Source organism: Fusarium pseudograminearum, chromosome 1, assembly GCF_000303195.2.
Source record: "Fusarium pseudograminearum CS3096 chromosome 1, whole genome shotgun sequence".
Taxonomy (NCBI): Eukaryota; Fungi; Ascomycota; class Sordariomycetes; order Hypocreales; family Nectriaceae; genus Fusarium; species Fusarium pseudograminearum.
In genome coordinates, this window is record NC_031951.1 from 4,381,740 (window position 1) to 4,402,440 (window position 20,701).

General features: G+C 48.6%; 6 protein-coding genes across 6 annotated transcripts; 4 read left to right on the top strand and 2 right to left on the bottom strand.

The window, feature by feature from the left end:
- Positions 1-8,540: 8,540 nt before the first annotated feature.
- On the top strand, positions 8,541-9,908 carry FPSE_11519 (uncharacterized protein; the record flags this gene model as incomplete). Its single annotated transcript, XM_009264636.1, has 2 exons — positions 8,541-9,812; positions 9,864-9,908. The coding sequence occupies 2 exons, from the start codon at positions 8,541-8,543 to the stop codon at positions 9,906-9,908; spliced, it is 1,317 nt and encodes a 438-aa protein (XP_009262911.1).
- Positions 9,909-11,366: 1,458 nt separating this feature from the next.
- On the top strand, positions 11,367-13,216 carry FPSE_11520 (uncharacterized protein; the record flags this gene model as incomplete). The annotated part of the gene is made up of 3 exons (XM_009264637.1): positions 11,367-11,586; positions 11,645-11,692; positions 11,754-13,216. 3 exons carry the CDS (start codon positions 11,367-11,369, stop codon positions 13,214-13,216), a joined length of 1,731 nt encoding a protein of 576 aa, XP_009262912.1.
- Positions 13,217-14,281: 1,065 nt separating this feature from the next.
- On the bottom strand, positions 14,282-15,790 carry FPSE_11521 (uncharacterized protein; the record flags this gene model as incomplete). Its single annotated transcript, XM_009264638.1, has 1 exon — positions 14,282-15,790. One exon carries the CDS (start codon positions 15,788-15,790, stop codon positions 14,282-14,284), a length of 1,509 nt encoding a protein of 502 aa, XP_009262913.1.
- A 1,414-nt stretch (positions 15,791-17,204) lies between these two features.
- FPSE_11522 (uncharacterized protein) lies at positions 17,205-18,521 on the top strand (the record flags this gene model as incomplete). Its single annotated transcript, XM_009264639.1, has 1 exon — positions 17,205-18,521. The coding sequence occupies one exon, from the start codon at positions 17,205-17,207 to the stop codon at positions 18,519-18,521; it is 1,317 nt and encodes a 438-aa protein (XP_009262914.1).
- A 218-nt stretch (positions 18,522-18,739) lies between these two features.
- Positions 18,740-19,875, bottom strand: FPSE_11523 (uncharacterized protein; the record flags this gene model as incomplete). The annotated part of the gene is made up of 2 exons (XM_009264640.1): positions 18,740-19,366; positions 19,423-19,875. 2 exons carry the CDS (start codon positions 19,873-19,875, stop codon positions 18,740-18,742), a joined length of 1,080 nt encoding a protein of 359 aa, XP_009262915.1.
- A 298-nt stretch (positions 19,876-20,173) lies between these two features.
- FPSE_11524 (uncharacterized protein) lies at positions 20,174-20,675 on the top strand (the record flags this gene model as incomplete). Its single annotated transcript, XM_009264641.1, has 3 exons — positions 20,174-20,386; positions 20,441-20,540; positions 20,596-20,675. The coding sequence occupies 3 exons, from the start codon at positions 20,174-20,176 to the stop codon at positions 20,673-20,675; spliced, it is 393 nt and encodes a 130-aa protein (XP_009262916.1).
- Positions 20,676-20,701: the final 26 nt, after the last annotated feature.

Sequence of the window (20,701 nt, forward strand, 5' to 3'; positions counted from 1 at the left end):
TTTGGTCAAAGGCACATATCGGGGCGTGATAGATTAATGTGTGGCTGGAGAACGTGGCGAGAGCTGGTATTTTTTCCCCGGGTTGAAAGGTCAGAGAGGCGAGTGAGGCAGCAAGTACTGGGTGGGCTGGACGGGTTTACGCAGTGGGCAGTGAGTGGCTTAGGCGAGGAATGCAGGAGGCAGAATTGAGGCTCGATGAACCGGCTGTAGCGTGCAGAAACCACAGTTTAAGTTAATTTGAAAGGGGAAAAGTATACGGTAAATTGAACCGTGAGAATGGTTGACGGTAATGACGATGTAGTACCGGAGGAGAGTTGGTGCAAGGTAGAGACAAGACGTAGACGTAGAGGGAGGTAAGGTAAGTGAACAAGGCGACCGATGAGAGAGATGCGAGGCGAAGATGAGCGATGGGCGATAGTGAGGGCCTCTGAAAGTGGGCAAGTGGGTGATGGCATTGTATGATTGGCTCGCTGCGTAAAGAGTATGAGCGAGTGGGGTACGTAAGAGGGAAAGAGCAGTATTAGCGGAAGTGTGAGTGGGCGTGTGTCAGTGGATTGTTGACAGCTGCCGGGCTGGTTCCTTCTCAACAAGGCCTGTCCTCCACTGTCTCTCAGGTGGGATCGTGCCAGAAACCTGGTAGACAAGTAACACCCTGCCACCTATCAGAGGAGCCATGCACAGAGCAGGTACGTAGCAGATACTTCTTCATCAGAGCTCAGGGTGAATGGGAACGAAAGTTACCAGCTAATCAACGCCAACAGGCCTGATAGGGAAGCAAACTATAAATAAACAAATAAAAACCTGAAACATATAACCTCGCGAATACCAGCACATTATCGAATATGACAACGAAACAGATATCTGCATAGATGGCACGGATTCAAGACCGGGATTCTGTCCAAAGGAACCAGCAAAACACGCCAGTGACGCGACAGCCACTGAGATTTAAAAAGGCAGTCAAAGTACGTGCCTGGTTGGGAACGGAAGAAAAGACTACCACAGTTCACAGCCCAAAGAAAGAAGCAGCGAGAGCAAAAACGGACAGAAGTGGGGGATGCGATTACGTTTCTGGTATGAAGTGACGGGCTAGAAACGTGCTGGGGAGAGGTCTAACTGGAAATGACTGATTTTTGTTTCACGGTACTTTGACGTCAGGTACCGTTGTGTTCCCTGCAGCCTGGTCTGGTCTAGTCTGGTCTTTGGGGAAACATCGAAAATGTTCAGCCAGCCAAGGGAGCTGAGGAGCTTGTCCGTGGTCCATTGACGGGTTGTTTCCTTGTGCCTTCCGCAATCGTGATTCTACAGAGCCATCGTCGAAGATGTCTTTATTGGCGAACCCTTCGCGCTCCTGCGATTGAATCGTTGAAGCTGGGCGGCGAGATGTCACTCCTATAGGGCAGACTGGGGAGTATCCTTAACATGTCTCCGCAAGGGATGGACGGGAAACGGGACGAAGGCAGGAAGGTAAATATTGAAGTTACAGACCCTCCCTCCTCCTTCTCTCCCGCCATAGTGGAAATGACGACGGGTGCTTCTGTTCTAGCCTCTTCACAGGTCGACATGGGCATGCCGGTACTTTGTTGGAGAGTACATCTACCCTCGGATGACCCGCTGACTACCTTAGGGTCCTGTAAAATGACATGGTAAACAGGTTCCACGACGAGGCGGCATGTCACTGCTCTATCGTAGATTCAGAGGCGGATCGAGTGAACCTGAACAGTAGAAACAGAAAATTGATAAGAATAAAAACAGGAAACAGACATTACTGCAGAATGTCAAAGGTTTACCATCACTCATCCTAACCGTGATAACATTCGATTGTTCGCCAACAGGAAGACATGGGCACTATAGCTCGAGATTTCACAGTACTCTCTGCAACTAATACTAATAACCTTTAGTTCAACTGTTTTCTCGCCAGACGAACCATTACAGCTGTCCCAGTCAGTCTATTGCAGCTGAAGGCTCATCCACATTCTCTACCTACGCAACGCTACGTAGCAATTACTTGGTACCCTGAGCCACGACAGGCAGGTCTTGAAGAAGTCCTGTTCAGGACCGGGGGGCAATACAGCTGAACCAATCCTAGTTTAACTTCCCTCAGGTGAGTCGAGAGGTGGCGGTGCACTCAAGCATTAGAAATGGGGCCTCAGATCCATGAACCTGACGGACGACCCGTTAACTTTGTGGCACCCCTGGAGATGCTTGGCTCAGGTGTCTAGGGTGTGTAGGAAAGACTAGGAGTTTCTATCACTGGTTGGTTTGTTTATTGGATAATGGTGTGGCTGATCCTAGCAGCTCCTAGGTAGGCCCTGTCCCCCCCTGCTCCGCCACTTCCGTCGTCACTGATACCTTTTCTGTATTCTCCCAGACGACCTTCACAGCTCGTGTTCAAGAGGCTGATGAATGAATGACAAGACAAAACTTGGAAGTCTCTATCAAAGCTTTTGTCGGATCGAGATACGCCACGTTGTGCGCCACTCTGGTACAGAGGGAGGGCTCATGTACCCGCACGACTAGATCATGTTCTGAATCATAGACTCTGTGTCTTATTGCCATCATCATCATCAACATCGCGATTATATCCTAACAAAGCCGTCTCATATCAAGCAACAAGCCAGTATCAGTAGCCAAGTCCAATATGCCTCGGGAAGGCTTCAGATTATGCGCTGATCTTACCAGCATTTCCCCAATTCTCAAGGCTCTAGCGCCATTTCCACCGTCAACGTCACAGTGATCACAACAATCCCGCCCACTTGTTGCTGTGGCTGTGAGACATTGAGCCTAGGCAGCTTCGGTTCACCGGAAACGACTGGATTCGCCTGGCGCTTGTCACACATCCTGGAGCTTCCTCCTCGTCTTCTCTTCCGCGATTCGCAATTTGAACATCAAACTTGTTGGCAAGTAATTTCGTCCATGTTTGCTTGTCTCGTCACGCTTATCTGCGGGAGCGAGGACTACTGTGTCCTATAGTCCGTTGACCTCGTCTATGTTCGGTATGCGGATACAGGCCCGGCACTTTGGTCTGGGCATCCACTGATCTGCCTTCATTGCATCCGTACATCAGTTTGCTTTCATTGTTCTTTTTGAGACTTTATTTTATTTCATTTCATTTTCTTATGAGGGCATGCTCACACTAGTTTACCTTGTGGTACCATTGGCATTGAACGCATCGCATCACCTAGGCAAGGTGAGGACTTATTGGATTGTCCCCTTTACTTCAGCTGTCAAAGATATGAGGATCAGCCAAACTGTCGTGGCGTTTCTGATAGTAGCTACAGGGTAACAAGCCAGCCCGTTCACAGCCATCATGTGCTACCATAAACAAGAAACCAATAATGGTTCTAGTTTCTATGTTCAAGTATCAGCCCTGTTTCGCCGAATTGTCATTGCTTTGTGTATCGCAATCGTCGTACAGATTCTACAGTATCACTACACCGACCGCTACCCGACAATCACACAGTTCAAGTAGACCAGCCGCCTCCTGCAACTAACACTGCGTTCTTCGTCAACCTCTTGGTATCATTCTTCAAAAGTCGTAGCTTTTTTTCTATTAAGATGAAGTATTAACGATGCCAAAAGAGTACCATGTTTCATGTAATGAATGGTGCTGATAATGTCTATCATGACCAGCCCGTGGTATGGTCTAGTCCATGTCGACTATGTCAAGTCAGTCTATGGCTTGGTTCATGAGTATGGGCACTTAGATCAAGTGCGGTGGGTGATTTCATCGTAATGCTGGTGGAACATAGGTCTGGCCTTGAGTGTTCATTCCATCGAGTACGAATCCGAGTCATTATGGGCGGCATATGTGTGGTATCTGAACAAAACTCATTCCAATCGTCCCACTCTAAGTCATGGAACCGCTTGGTCTAAGCGGTTCATGTTGTTCTTCTTCTTCTCCCTTTCTTCTTTATGCAGAGCCGTTGTCCTAACCGGCAGTTACTGCAGGTTGTCTTAGTTGAAACACCATTGCGCCATCCACGAACTAGACGTATCACATTCTCCCATCTGATTCGCATCAACGTCTTGGTGGCTGTTTCAACATTTGATTAGTTGTCTATCCAAGTTCAGTGTTCGTCTCGTCAGTCCACCAATATCATTTGTTGAAAATGTTTCGTACCCTTCCCAGTTACTGCTGGTAGGCCATATCACTGGCGATTCCCGACATCGTGCATATGTGTCATTGAACAATCGGAAACACGCAGAGTAGTTCAGGCCTGAAATATATCCTTATCCGCTTCAAAGTCTCAACCTGAAGAGTTTAGTAGATCTGAATCGAGCTGTCAGTATAGTCTCACATTTGACAAGTACATGTATAGGGTATGTTGTGTGCCATTTAGAAAGTAGATACAAGTTGTCCAATAGTAAAGCAACAGTCCTTTCTTTACTGCAAACTTATTATATAATTTTGCAGTATCTGAAAGGATTTTGTTACCTGTCTTTATCTATTTGGTTTACAGAAAATGTACAGGATCGACTCGTCTAAACGGACTACATCCAGACCACTGCCAGCACCACCACAAGACGCACAAAGAAATTGACAACATGCAAGGAAACAATCCGGTAAGACCATCATTCTCTATCCTAGAGCAATATTAGGGTAATAGCTATATATATAGACAGGCAGTGAAACTGTCCTATGACTAAGTAAGACCTCGATCTCGACTATCAACCGGCGTTAGAGCAGTATCTTGTGACAGGACTGAGCCGTTTAGAATTCGGTTGTAGTACGCTTCAGCAACAAAAAATGAGCGTAAATTTGCAACATTGAAACAACATCAGATACGATTTGGTTGGTCTAGATTGCCGGTCTCGCGTCTGCTAAACGATACTGGGCAACATGCCGGTCCGCGGTGATGCAACTGACATTGAACATTGGAAAATGAAGAGATTGATAGCATCACATGGTTGTTTCCATATACGCTATTGTCTCATATTCTTAGTCCACGCGGCACGGAATTAACTACTTGTCACTGCGACAAAATGAAACAATGTGGCGGCGGTCAAGTCAACCACAAGTAGCCTATTCAAGAGAGCTGACGTGTGCTTCCGAGCCGGAAATATCAATCAGACGGATGGTGGCATGAATCGAGAACCGATCTAGTTAACGCAAGGGACAACAATAGAAAAAAGTGGAGAGATGAGAAAGGAGAACCATGGACGAATAACTTGTTGTTTTGCTAATTGATAAACAAAGAATCATGCCTGTATATAGAGCGGTAAGTCTGGCCGAGACTCGAGCGGCTGCTAAAGATGGCATCATTGGCGTGAAGGACAAAGAAGAGAAAACAATGATTAATAAGAAACAATGAATATGTTTCTTTTGGACCTTTAGTTTTGCAAGAGTCAGGAGAAACAAGTAAGAACCAACCCACCCGGCGGCGAGAGATCAACAATCAAGATATGTGTGGTTAGATTAGCGTTCTCGCTTTCAATGATGCCTGGGCGAATCCCCTGTATCATGGGCAAGAAACGGTGATGCCGACCCGATCTCGATGTTATTAGGTTATGTCTGGAGTGGAGGCAGAATAGATCTGTTCAGACGCTGAGAATGCGGTTGATCGTGGGCGAGCGAGTAAGTATCATAAGACTACTGATATGAATCTGAATCATAAATGTTTGAGTTTGCTATCGAGCCTCATTAAACATTTGCTAATTGTAACGATGAAGACAGACAGGCATTGTCAACGGCAATAGGAGGTGCCCGTAGATCATATCCGTACTAAAACGAAGATCATGCTTATTGTTGGCGGCTATCAATCGAGATGAGTCTGTTAGTACAGAGTACGGCTCGTTGCTATGATTGGCTTTGCTTTTATTCTCGACCTCGAAACAACTAACGGCCAGCCAGACGAACTCTGTGTTCATTAGAGCTAGCCACAACAAGGTAGCACAGCTGTCCGGTATACTGTAAATCAGCGGTGCGAGCTAATATCCGGAAGCAAATGCAGCTAGGGGTTTTCGCTAATGTGAGTTTCCCCTGAATAACCTGGATAGATGAAGCTTTCTGTATCCGCATAATAAGCAGAACTGGCGGATGTCGAATCTCCGCACCTTGCTAAGGTTGGCTTGTATTAATATCTCGGCCCAGTGCCTGTTGGATCTTCTTCCCTGTGATATGTGCTGAGTCTGTGTGTCCGTGGTGTAATGAGATTCGTAAGCAACGGGACTTGGACTAATAATGATAGAGACTCTTGTTCATTTCGCCCATGATGAATGGCAGATCTGGCCAACGCTTGATCGATAGCGCGCACACATGAAAGACAATCAACTGAGCAAAAGCTACATGGCCAAGACGCACCAGTTTTAAACAGGCTGAAAGCCAAGTATCTGACAATCCGTGCTTAGACAGTGTAAAAGGGGGCCTGTGCCTGATGCGTGGTACGTAGTACCCCCGCTACTGTACGAAGTACCGTATCGTGTGGTTCTATTTGTTCAAAGGGCCGGTTGTTGTGATAGTGATGAGAGAGTAGCGGTATAGACTGTGTCGTCGTCGTCGCAAGCAAAATAGTAATAGATCCCTCTAGCAAGGGACTAATCGTGTCTAAAGCTGGAAGCTCGCTGGTCTAAAAGAGTTCAAAAGACGGGGATCTGCTCATCGCAATTTATGGCATGACGACGACTGGACAACAACAGCGCCAGGCAAATGAGCTGATACAAATGACAATGCATTCACCTCCACACACAAACAAACAAAGCCTTCAATATGTGCTCAGCCATGGGTGGTACGTAAGGCGTATGCAACCAGCGACGGGCCAAGGAACCAAAAAAGAGACTGGTTATCACCGACAGGTGCAAATTGTCTTGGAAAACCTTGATATCGTCTCAGGTGGAAGAGAGCGAATGTGAGATATATACGTACTAACTTAGTACTCTGTAAGCTGCACCTTTCTCAGCGCGGGTAATATGGAGGCAGTCAGGATATAACCGTCGATCCTATCAATTTCTGGAACATTTCCAGCAATGAGGCAGCAGGTTCTATGAGCGATAAATAAACAAATGAATGCATTGATCCTTCCTTTGTCTTTGTAATAAGGTTGTGATCTTTTGGCAGGAAGGGTGCGTGACTCGTTTTGGCAGGTGTCTCTGACTGTGCCTGGTTCCTGAAATTGAAATGGAAGCATTGTCCAGAACCAATTGAACTGCGGATACCGAGGAAGGAACATCCGATATGTTGATGTTGGTTAGCGAGGGGGTACAGAGATGGACCTTGATCAAGTCCTCTCATCGAATCATAACGAGGGCTGGACAGGTAATCTCCCTGTACTGGGCAGTCGTAAATTTAGCGGCCACTAGTACCAATAGATGGCCTAGCATGAAGTTCCATAACAGTAGCCTCGCATCAATCTCGTCAGGTACCCCTGGATTTTCGTTGGTCTGGCAGTCTGATCCGATGTCTTTACAACCGCTATCCCCTGAATATTCGTAGGCCTCCCCTGGACATGGGAGGCGGTCACTCTCGACTGCTTGGACAAGTCTCTAAATAGAAACTCCCTTTACTGGGCCAAGGAAATCATGACAAAGTATCCGTACCGACGCTGGAACTGATGCTAGCCCAATGGAGGAACAAGTTACTCTTTCTGGTATTCTCACTTGGTATCATGTCTTACTCGACACCTCGAAGAGTCTGTTTGCATCCCAGGCTTTAATCTTTGACGACCGGGTGCGCATTCATAGCAATGGATGTCCCGACCTGACCTGGCTTTTTCGGATTCATGGATGGCAATCTCTTCTGCATCCTTGCTTTAGTTTCTCTTGGACTTAATCACCCCCTGCTCCTTACCTTACCTTAGTCTGCCCCCTTCTCCCCCAGTCCCTGGACCCCCGTCAAGACTCTGGGCCTCTTGTCATTCTTATCCCCTTTCGTCTCCGTCGACCCCAGGCGCATTGTTCCTTTTGATTTCCTCGTGCGCTCTTTACTTGCTACTGAGAGTTTCATCTTTACTCACTCTCTTCCACACTCATTTATACAATTGTTTTTGTGTTTTTACCGGCCTTTTTGCCTCACCACGTTCGCTTTTACAGCAGTCACTCACTTTATTCGACGGATTGATCTCGCGTTCAAGTCATTCTACAGGAACAGGTTAGTGTTTATATCCAATTTCAAGGAGTCGTCGAGTTCCCATAGGCAACCGCGGTCGATCGCAGCATGCGAAACCAGATGGACACCCACGAGGATAAGGACGGACATGAACTATGAGCGATCCCGAACATATGCATCATACAGATGCTAGAAATGTCGGTGAAAAACAGCCAGAATAGCAACCAACATCACGACCAGAGAAGGGGCAAAAAAAGGGCAGAGAATCAAAAGCAAAACAAATCAACAACGGCACATTCATTGACCAAAGGCAACAACGGCGTATAGACCCGTAACAACAAGATCTTGTTCGCTTGGCAGTCAAATATGGCACAATTGCTTCGATCTGGCCATGGGAACTGGATGACGACGCATTGAAGTTACTACACCAGTTGTTGAACCTTGGAAAGCTAACCACGATCTTAGATATTATAATTGAATCACGCTATATACCGTTACCATGAAGAACATCATCACTTACACCCTTGCGGCCACGCTTGCGGCCGGCGCTACCGCCCAGCACCACAACCACCAGCACATCCACGCTCGCCGTCACGCTGGATCCAAGGTCGAGAAGCGCAGCCCTGATGTTATCACCGAGTACGTTGTCGGTGCCACTGAGACTGTCTACGAGCTTGCTGGCAAGGAAATTGACATCAACGCCGCCAAGGCCGGTCTGAACGGAGGTAACCTCGTCATTGTTGGCGAGTCTAACCCTACCTACGACGCCCCAGCTGCTCCCCAGACCCCCGCTGCCCAACCCGAGAAGGCTTCTGCTCCCAAAAAGGAGGTCGGCGCCCAATTCTACGAATCCAAGACCGCCGAGGCCTCTACCGCTGCCCCCGAGCCTGTCTACTCGGCTCCCGCTGTCGTCAAGCCCAGTAAGCCCAAGGCCAGCAAGCCCAAGACTGGCGGCTCCACCTCTGGTTTCACTGGCAGCAGCTCCGGCGTTGACAAGAAGTTCAAGAGCGGCGAGGTTGACTGTGACACCTTCCCCTCCGAGTACGGTGCCGTTGCCCTTGACTGGCTCGAGCTCGGTGGCTGGTCTGGTATCCAATACGTTCCTGACTTCACCCTTTCAGCCGCTAGTATTTTCAAGATTGATACCGCTATCAAGGGCGATGGCTGCACTCCTGGTGCTATGTGTTCCTACGCCTGCCCTGCTGGTTACCAGAAGACCCAGTGGCCCTCGGCTCAGGGTGCTGATAAGCAGTCTGTTGGTGGTCTCTACTGTAACGAGAACGGCAAGCTCGAACTGACCCGCGATGACTACGACACTCTCTGCGACGCTGGTGTCGGTGGTGTCTCCATCAAGAACGACCTCGACGAGGAGGTCGTCACTTGCCGAACTGATTACCCTGGAACTGAGAACATGGTTATCCCCGCTGTTGCCACCGCTGGTGGCTCCGTTAACATCTGCAACCCCGCCCAGGACAAGTACTATATCTGGAATGGCTCCGGCACCTCTGCCCAGTACTATGTCAACAAGAAGGGCTACAGCATTGAGGACGCCTGTGTTTGGGACAGCCCTAAGGGTAAGGACGCTGGTAACTGGTCTCCTGTTGTCCTTGGTGTTGGCCAAGCTGCTGATGGCAACACCTATATCTCCATCTTCCAGAACCTGCCCACCAGCACAGCCGAGCTTGACTTCAACATTGAGATCACAGGAGATGTCAACACAAAGTGCTCCTATGTCAACGGAAAGTGGAGCGCTGGCGGATCCGGCTGCACCGTAAGTCATACTCACAACGCGAAACGAGCTTCATACTAACTGATTTTATAGACCACCATGCCCAAGGGTGGCAAGGCTGTTATCCGATATTTCTAAACAAAAGTAATTTTTACTTGAGTAGGATGTGCGTTTTTGGAACTTCTTTGTCAATATTCTGGGCGGCAGAGCTCAGGCCCTTTCGGCCGCAGGTCACGGACGAGCGCGAGGCCCCCCCCCCCTTTTGAGCTGGTTAAAATATTTTGGGTACCGTCTGGATAACGAAAGCGACCGAAGCTCAGTTCGATGACCAATCTTGGTTGCAGTCTTGGTCTCGGGCTCCTTTGCCAGCCGTACTTGTTTTTGCGATTTATTTCATATGTCAGCACGTACTTCATACATTGCATTATGGATTGTGTCTTGCACAGTGCACTTGTCACGAACCGACTATGCCTTGAATCATTGTATGGCGACGAACGAATACAGCCAGCGATTGCGATCAACTTTTGCATTGGGAGGAGCCCGCGTGGCGTTTTATACCCCGAAGAGAGGGCGGTGCAGGAATCTCTCGGAGCATCAGCGACAATCAAACGTTCGACGCCGTTGGGTCCTGGAATAAGATGCCGCTCTTAGAACTTAACTTGTCTATGTAATGTCTTTGGATTGGATAGTGTATAGTGTCTTTCTGATTTTGGTAATTGAAATTTTCTCTTGCCTTTACGGGATCATGCCTCCAGATGAATTAAGTTACACATGATATGCATGCCCATGGTTGTCGTTGGCCAGGATATGCTTTGCCGTTCCATTATGTGTGTTATTCCCCAAACGCCACAGCCGATACCTTGTTTTAGCCGGCTCTGCCGTGCTGCAAGTACAACATACCTACTAGCTAAACTCGGGCTGCCAACCAACATTAAGCATCTTGCATTGATATTGCTGCATGTGACCCTCAATCGAACCAATCCCTCTTCAGCGTCATCCTAGATAGATGAAGGGCGGTATCATCGGCACGACCGGTGTCTGATGGTTTCAGCATCCAGCAATTATCATTGTTGAACAATGTTGGCTGAATAGTACCTAGGTACTGCCTAGAATGGACTTTGTGTCTTGTATCAATCAATCGGTCTGGGTCGCTGAGACAATGAAACGAGTAGAGGAAAGACAGCAGGCGCGGTTGAATATGCTTCCGGTAATAGCGGAAGAGAAGGGGAGGCTCAACATGGAAATATTGGATGCACAGGGCTTGGCTACAGCCCAGCGTCGTATTTGTTAGTGACAAAACAAGTCACTGGATATCTCCAGGCAATGAATGATAAAAGATAGGCAGCAATCTCTACCTAGTATCTACCTGCTAATGTAAGTCAAGGCCGCTAAAGAAGCGTTACTGCAGCTTGCCGTCTGGTAGCGCATCATGATCCCATGCCTCTATCGTCATCGACCCCACACAAGTTTTACCCAGCGCCCGTTTAAATACAGTCCAAGCCTTTCTTATACTCGGCGTTGGCCTGGGAGCTGTCTGTTGGATCTTCTTCTCTTCCTCTACGGTTCTTTCAAACTTCCGACGTTACTATCGAGAAAATGTCGCTGAACCGAGTCCAAAGCATCGAGACGCTGACGGCTCCACCTGGTCACCATGGAGCGGCTTCTATTGAAAGAAGGGGCAGCGATGCGAGTCTGAGGGTTCGACGATTGACATTCAATCCAGTGCCACAGGACTTTGAGACCGCTTCGCTGAGGCCGGATGAGCAGCCTGCCGAGACTGTTGGGGCTTTTGAGGTTCCTTCATGGAAGAGATTGCGTAAGTCGTCACTTACATGGTAGCAATACATGCATAGAGCGCTAACGTGTAAGCCCAGTCCAGATTGCTGCTGCTGTTGTACACTGCCTTTTTGCTGCAGGCATAGGTCAGTGTCTTCCCGAAGCTTTGTATTGAATACTCAAAAGCGATTGGCTGATACTGTGTAGTCTTTGGTTATGCTGCTATCAAACCCGTCCTCAAGCTCGAAGGCGCATATTCCGATATCTGCGAGGCCACTATCCATCGCAGCCCGACAAGTCATGCAGGCGCCGTTTCTGACGATCCGCTCAACACATGCGTTGAGATCAGGCTGAACCTGATGTTCACAGTCGCCGCCGTTGGCACGAACGTTGCCGCTCTCCCTGTCGGCGCTATCCTTGATAACTATGGCCCTCGTGTCTGTGGTTTATTGGGATGCCTGTTTTTGACTATAGGCACATTACTCATGGCTTATGCCCAGTCCCTACCATTCGATGGACTTCTCCCAGGGTATCTGTTTTTGGCCCTCGGAGGTCCATTCACCTATATATCGTCTTTCCAGCTCTCAAACGCTTTCCCACGACACTCTGGACTCATCTTGGCGCTTTTGACCGGCGCATTCGACTCCTCAAGCGCATTGTTTCTTGTCTACCGTCTTATATATAACGCCACCGATGGAGACTTTACCCTACACCGATTCTTCCTCTTGTATCTAGTTGTCCCGATATTGATTTTTATCAGTCAGATTCTAATCATGCCGGGCCAATCTTACAAGACGGTTGGAGAACTTGTTGACCAAGCTGCTGAGGCGGATGACAATATCATCATCCACTCAACGACGAGCACGCAGCAGGAAATTGACGAGCACACGGCCCTGCTTCGTGACGAGCGTCGTGAGGAAAGGGAGCGGCGCGAAGCCGTGGTACACGACATCGAGAATCTTCTGGGATCAGCCAAGGGCGATGACCAAGTTGAAGCCAAGGAACGACAACATGTTGCCTCGGGGGTATGGGGAGTCCTCCATGACTGCACTGTCGTCGAGCAGATCCGGTCCCCTTGGTTCATACTCATTTGCCTCTTCACCGTTGTGCAAATGACGCGAATCAACTTCTTTGTCGCTACCATCCGACCACAGTACGAAGCTATCTTTGGTGATCGAGAGCTTGCAGTCAGGGTGAATACCTTCTTTGACGTTGCCCTTCCGGCTGGTGGTATATTTGCGATTCCTTTCATCGGAACAGCTCTCGACCATGTCAGCACCGTTCTTGTACTGTCAGCACTTGTGGCATGCGGCACGCTCATCGGTATTCTGGGCGTCTTGCCGTTTGAATGGGCGGCATACGCTGGGATTGTACTCTTCGTTCTGTACCGTCCGTTCTACTACACTGCTGTGTCTGACTACAGTGCCAAGGTGTTTGGTTTCCGAACTTTTGGAACTGTGTACGGTCTTATTATCTGTCTCTCTGGCCTGCTAAACTTTTCACAGTCTGGCCTCGATGTTCTCTTTCACCAGACCTTTAACGGCAACCCAGTTCCCGTCGACATCATGCTTCTAGTTATTGGTCTGGTCGTAGGAGTCTCACTTGTGATCTTTGTAGCAATGGAGCTTCGCAAGATACAGCAAAAGGCCAGGGCGGGTATATCTCAATGATGCGGGAACGATGCATCGCCGAAACCCCAATTTTGATTATGTTTTATCGAAGTTCTCCCTTGGATTCAGCGCTTTCAAGCTTGTCTCGAGATACGAGTGTTGGCCCCTATGATTAACCTACTTACGAAAGAAACCCCATAGGCATTGGCTAGTAAAATATATAGTAAAAACGATCCATGTTGTAATGACACTGCCCTCTGACAAGTGTTTTAGATCTGTAATGGCCGTCCCTTCAGTCACCTACTGAGAGCTTTCGGTATCAGAGAAACCCTACGACCACAGGCTCATAATATAAGATAGGCATGCAATTATACTCCGCAGTTTACTCAAAGGTCCTGGCTCGGATGGGAAATCTATACTATGTACATTGTAGAATGAGTTGCCTGAAATGGAAAATACAACTCTGCCATCAACAAGTCACTGGCTTTGCGGTAGTATCGTAGTCTGATGGTCAGGAAATAACTTCGTAGCCGTACGAGATCATAAGCACCACAAGGGAAGGGACCAAGTGTTCACATTTCGGAACCATATTGGCCGCCTGCTCCAGGCTAACAGCAAGTGAATGCTTTAAATTGATGATTGAAGTACGGAGTGAAAAAATATGTACAAAATACGAGATACGGATATCATGGATGAGACATGTGACCCATCGTGCTGAAAGAGGTAAACCAGACAATCATGGGTGGGGAAAAAACACACAGATAGTGATGAGCCAGTTGAATGTATCCCAAAATAACACTAGCAGTATCCTGACACTGGTTGGTTGCACCTTGGCGCCGAGTTACCTGCTTCAGATTGCCCATCGTATGGATGAGCCTCTCTGTGGGATATAATTGAGAGCAATGAAGACTTGCGGGCACGACCGGGTTTCTAAGCATAAACCTTGATGGCTTAACAGCCGTCATTCAGGATAAGGAACATCAGTTTTAAGGCCAATATATGGCAAAATCAGAGATATGTAAGCGGACGGCAGCAAAACACTCTGCTGTAGGAGATGAGTTGAATGCTTATACGGGAACCATGTCAGGACCATTATCCACATAATGATTCGGATGTTAAAAAGCCCTAGAGTTGCATTGCAGTTCCTACCGCTCCTACTGCAGCTTCTCGTGCTTTGCGGATCTCATCCCGCCTTTCTTCGTTTTCCTCCTTGATCCGTTCCTCGACATCATCTCTAACACCACCAAGATCGGGAGGTATCGTCTGGAATTGAACGCTTGGTGCTGCCTCTACAAAGCGAAGTTGTTCTGTGACGTGTTGTACGATATCTTGCAGGCGCTTCGGAGGGTTTTTGTTCACGCGTGGTTCACCTAGGATTTGTTCCAAAGTAGGGAACAAGGTATCCTGTCGGAAATGATCGCGCCAAGGGGCATGCTCTGGAAGGATGGGGTTGATCTTGTCCTGGGCGTTGATAGCGATACTAGTCTCATATGTCCAGGCCCTGGCCACGTTTCGGGGAGTATACCCGCCACCTCCAAAAAGAATCATGGGAATACCCATGTCTTTACAGAACTTGACACAAGCTCCGTGCCCTTGAACCTGAAGGTTAAAGCGACCGAGACGGTCACCGGCTAGAGAGTCAGCACCGCATTGCAGTGCGATGGCGCCCGGTCGGAACTTTTCAACGATCTTGCCAATCACGGTATTGAATAAATGATCGTATTGTTCATCAGTGATACCATCATTCAAGGGCACATTGAAAGCGTGGTGAGCGCCCGGGTTGTGCTCGCTCTTGGGACCGTTGTCATCAAGAGCGCCAGTACCAGGGAAGAAGTTGTTTGGGTCGTATTTATGGAAAGAGACAGTCATGACTCTATCGGTCGAGAAGAAGGCTTCTTCCACTCCGTCGCCGTGATGAACATCAATGTCGATGTACAGGACTCGGGGAAAATGGCGAAGGAGTTGGAGAATAGCAATAACGATATCATTGATATAGCAAAACCCGGACGCTTCAGATCTCTTGGCGTGGTGAAGGCCGCCACCCCAAGAGATGGCGATATCAGACTGCTTTGAGCAAATCTTTCTGGCTGCGTCAAGAGACCCGCCAGCTGACAAAGAACAATAGTTGAAGAGGCCATCAAAGAGGGGACAGTCAGATCCACCCAGGTTGAACTTCAGGTCGACTCCTTGATTCTCGAGGTCTCGGGGTACTGGCTCAGGCAAAACTGTGCCGAGGAAGTCCAAATAGTCCGAAGAGTGAAACTCGTTGAGTTCCTCGTACGTAGCCGACCTCGAGATATAATTGTCCATGGCAAAAGACATGCCGTAAGAGTAAATGAGGCTCTTGGAAAGCGTTAACCGCCAGGGTTTCATAGGATGAGTGACACCAAAGTGATGTTCCTCGATGTCCGGGTTACAGTGGAAGGATACATTGTATCCCTTGGGCCGGGCGATGCCAGATTCTTCGGCGAGACGTTTGCATTTGTTGTAGAATTTGGCATTGTCCATCTCACTGGCTAAGCCGAGCGGAGTGTTGGAGTACTCTTCCACAAGAGAATTATCGCGATCATCGTCTGGTATGTGTGGAAGATAGTTGGGTTTTGGCACCCGATACCTGTAGGAGTCTATATCCATTGCTACGGGAGTATGAGGAGTGATCCCTCGGTAGAAATATCTTATGCGACGCAGCTGGGTGATGGATGGATGAGTGGGCGACTAGGCAAGTTAGTTTTGTAAGCCCAGTGTGTTAGAGAATAAGTCTTGCAATATAATTTTGTAAGAGTTCAATGGAAAAGAATATGTGCAGTAAGGTGTTGCTAATGGGCGACGCTCGTGAAGGGAGTTGGTGGTTGAGTCGTGTGAGTTAAGTTGTTGTAGCTGGTAAAATCAATGGCTTCAGATGTCTGAAGTCGAAAATGACAAATGCAAGCGGCAGCTCTACCTAAGCTACTAACTACTAACCTTAGTACGTTTAGGCTAGTAGATGCGCTGGAGTCGGGCTTGGTCACTGTAATGTGGGGAGTGCCTACTAACCTTAGCAGACTGATAAGTAGAGCCACTGAAGCAAACAATGTTCCGGCTCTGAAACCGTTACTTTTCAACTTCAGAGACTTGTTGTTAGATGGAAGCTGCCAGGAACCACCTCTAGATTCCACCACTTTAGGTGGTTTATCTTGATCTATCTATCTACACCATATAAAGTCTAGTAAATTCCAGCCTATACGACTTGTGGCTGCAGCATGTGGCGGTGCTGGAACAAATTAGACGTCACTTGACCTCTTTAGGTCGCTGCCTTACTATTACAAAACTTACACCAACCTCATGCCTCCACCTTTTCCTTCTTCTTCATCCTATCGTATTCAAAGAAAGCGCTCCCCCGAAAGAGAACAAGCATCAATCCGAGGTTGCTTCTTGTACATATTCTCTTGACTTTAGTTGAGCTGAGTTGTGGTGACTGAGCACCGCGACTTGTACGGTTGTAAAGTCCAACCCAAGATCATCTCAAACAGAAGGCACAAGCGAGAGCAAGTGGGTATTGAGGTGAGCTGAGCCGAGTCATTCATGCTGATTGCTCTCTGCGTTCTTCTTTGAATCTGAATCTGAATCTGAACCCGGATCTGATCTTGAGCCGAAAAAAACCTATCATTGCTTTTGCGTTTTGCTTTTGGGGTTGCTTGCGACGGCCAAATACTTCCCCCCTGCCCCTGCCCTTTCTTTTCCTCTGCCGTTTGGCCTCGGAAATTCGCGTCCACTGTATGGGACCACCTGCCTCGCATCTCCCAAAAAATCACTCCTTGTCTTCGTTCTTGGCCTACCCTTCCTGTCTTTTGTCTTGATTTGACTAAGAATAGACTAATCCACCTTTCGGATCGTCTCATTTGCATGCCTGGTCATAATTCTTCTCTGCATACGTTCACATATAAATTCATACGTTCACTGGCCTGACGGTTTAGCACCATCTGTCGAACAGTTCTTGAGGGCTTCGACTTTGTCGCAACCACATTTCTCTTTTAGCTCTTATCGCGCCGCATTCTCATCGTTAATAATCATGCCTAGAGACGATTTGTCCATCGACTTCGTCAAGAGGATGCCTCAAGCCGAGCCCCTCGATCCCGGCATAATCCTCGAAGATTGGATCAATCGAGTCCAAAATCTCCCCGAAGAGATCCAATTCGTCCAAAACGAGGTTGCCGACAAAGACCGCCAATACAACGAATGCGTGCGTATAATCGAGGATCGCGACGGCAAGATTCAAAAATGGATCAAGACCAACGGAAGCCACGAGCCAAACCCTAAGGAGGAACTTCTTCGAGCCCAGGTTCGCGAGAACTATGCCCGAGCAGATCAGCTGTCGCAGGAAAAGATCGTTCTACACCAGAAGATGCAGCTCCTAATGGACAAGCATCTACGAAACTTGGACTCTCAGATAAAGCAGCTCTACGACAGAGCCGAGCCTGGCTTTACTGACCCCGATGAGGTCCCGTCCTTGCTCCGACCAAGTGCCGCAAACCATACCGCTCCCTCGATCCGCGCCATCAACCCAGCGAGCCACATGACGACTGCCGCTGGCCCATCTACTCCTCTTGCCGCCGCGGCGCAAACCTCTTCAAATCCCACACTCGCTCGGCTTCCCAATCACCCAAACGTCCGACACGCACAGGCGCAGCAGCATGCAGCATCCGCCCCTGCAACACCTGCGGCCAGCATAATCCTGAATAGACAAAGAGAGGGGTCTGCAGGGCCTGCAACGAAGCGGGCTCCCCGTATAAATCCTGCCCTGGGTACTTTGCCAACTGCGTCTAGTGGTTTGGCAAGGCACTCTTCGCTCGGTCCAGGTACCCCTAAGGGAGGCGCACCTGGAGGAGCAGGGCTGGCGAGGGCAGGTAGTGCAGGTCCCAGAGCTGGCTCTGTCAAGTCAGCAGGAACAGTGAGCGGGCGCCGAGGCACACCGACTGGCGGAGCAAGAAAGAAGATGCCCAATAAGTCGAATCTATCGCGAGTAAAGAAGGCTTCGAACCGAAACTCCCCTGCGGCAACGAATGATAGTGAGCTTTCGGATGTCGACAGCGGTAGTGGGGAAGAAGAAGAGGGCGCAGACGGTCGGTCAAGGGGTACGCCTGTGGCCGACGGCAAAGATATGGACGGCGATGACATCGTTGGGGATGCTGATGAAGACGATGAAGAGGCTGGTGACGACAAAAAATATTGCTTGTGCCATAACGTTAGCTACGGCGATATGGTTGCATGCGACAATGACAATTGTCCTTACGAGTGGTTCCACTGGTCCTGCGTCGGTCTCAAAAGCGAGCCTAATGGGACGTGGTACTGCCCGGTATGCGCTGAGAAATTCAAAAAGAGCAAGTAGCCTTGGCCACTATGGGGTTTTGATAGGATGGGGTCGAGTGCTTTGAAAGTAACATGCACTTGATATGATGGACGAGCACCGGCGTTAAACGGGATGGCATATACCCATATTACGAGTAGCTAGTATCTAAGCCTTTGGTTGAAAGAGCGGAAACTAGGAATATACTCTGATTGCTTCAAGTGTTTAATTATTCTTCTATTTGGCATTCTCATGGGATGTTACGTAGGCCCGAGGACGCATTCGACAACACCACGCCTGACCCCCTCCGCCTCTTCTCTCAGTTGCTCTACCTTGGCGCCTTTCTGACGTGCCTTGTCAATGAAATCATCAAGCGAACCGCCAACGCCAAAGTATAAGCGTTTTGCGCCAATATAGGCGCCTGCTTGGCTGCCCTCAGTATCTAGCTCCCTTTCTAGGATCAAGAAGAGAGTCTCAAGGAAAGCTTGGAGAGCAAACGGCGAATAGATCGTCTCGGCACCCAAAATCAAGGTAGCGTTTGGCTGACCATTGCCTGAAGGTAGAGTGTAGAGGAGATCTACAAACTCTTGTGACCATGCACCGGACATAAAAGAAAGTGTGATGTTTGATTCTTGGAGGGACTGTTGAAAAGCTGCAAGGACATCAGGACCAAGCTCGACTTCACCCTCGATTGAGAAGGCTTCTTGAAGAGCGGGTAGCTGAGTGTTATTAAGAGCCCAGGAGAGAATGAAATTGGGAAGAGTGACCAGTTGGAGGACTGAAGGGTTGTAGTCTGCCAAGATGAGAGACAGAGGCTTCCTTTCTGAATTTGAGGTCATGGCCCATTGAAAGACGGCCAGAGATGGTAACGCAGTTCCACATCCAAGCTGTCGGTATAGAGTTAGACATATTATACTGCATCCATTGACCTCTCTCCACTTACCTCCATAACTCGAAAAGGCTTCTGTTCCAACGTTGAGATAGCCTTGTTCGCAGCCAGAACTTTTACAAGGTCAACACTGCTCTCCCAACTCTTGAAGCCACCCTCATAAACCCCCGTTTTCACATCATGACTACCCAGGCCCTCGGACTGCGCTCCAGCGAGATTCTCCTCCTCAGCCATCAGCTGTACCCTCACATCCCACAGCTCTCTCCGCGGCAACTGAACACTAGTTCCATCGTCAAGCTTAACATCAAGAAGACTGTAGGCGATCTTGGACGGCTGCTGGGCGAGAAGATCAGATAGTTGGTGGAGAGTTGGTGGAAGCTGAGGTTTTCCTGCGACAGGAAATGCACTGTTAGTAGCCGCAGGAGCTGGGGCTGTTGGCTTGACAGTCGAGGAGTTCTGCTCGTCGTCAGAAATATCGTCGCCTGCGAAGCCAAATGAGAAGGACATGGCGAATGGTTTTTATTCGTATATGTTTTCTCTCACTTGTGAAGACGGTAATGGCAAAAAGTTGTGAGTGTGTGCACTGTGCACTAAGTGTAGTGGGGCGTAGGGGCGACAAGTTAGTGACTGAGTGGTAATGTGCCGGACACTGTCTTTGAGAATCTCATCGACTCTCGCGATTCTACCCGTTGTCCATCTCGATAATTCATTCTCCTCCCGCTGCCAACATCACTACGATTGGGACTTTTCTTACATTCTCATTATAAAAGGACACCACAGGGGCTGCCTTTACTGTTAGTTCACAATGCGTCCGTCCCTTTTGAGGTTGGCATCAGCCACCAGTACTCAGCGTGGTCTGAAGCCAAACCCCATGGCTCTTCTCCCTCCTATTCCCTTGTACCGACGACTCCTACGTGCTCACCGCAAGCATTTACCACCTGAGATGAGAATCCTCGGAGACGAGTACATCAAGGCTGAGTTCAGGGCGCATAGAAAGGTGGATAACCCGGCTCATCTGGTATGTCAATTTGAGGAGGGATTATGAAGAGAAACGTGCTGACTCGAAGAACAGATTGGGTTCTTGACAGAGTGGCAGATGTATGCGCAAAAGATTGAGGGTGACCAGTGGGTAGGTGATAAGTTAGATGAGCAGAAGCTCTCGAAGATGAGTGGTGAGTACCTATGGTTGAGTATCATCTTGCGGACCTGTTACTAATTACATGAAAGATGAGCAAATACAGCAACTATATGAGTTGATGCAAGCTATTCAAAACAGGGGCAAAGAGGGTGGCGAGCAGGAATCATAGACGCCTGGATACTATACAGCATGCTG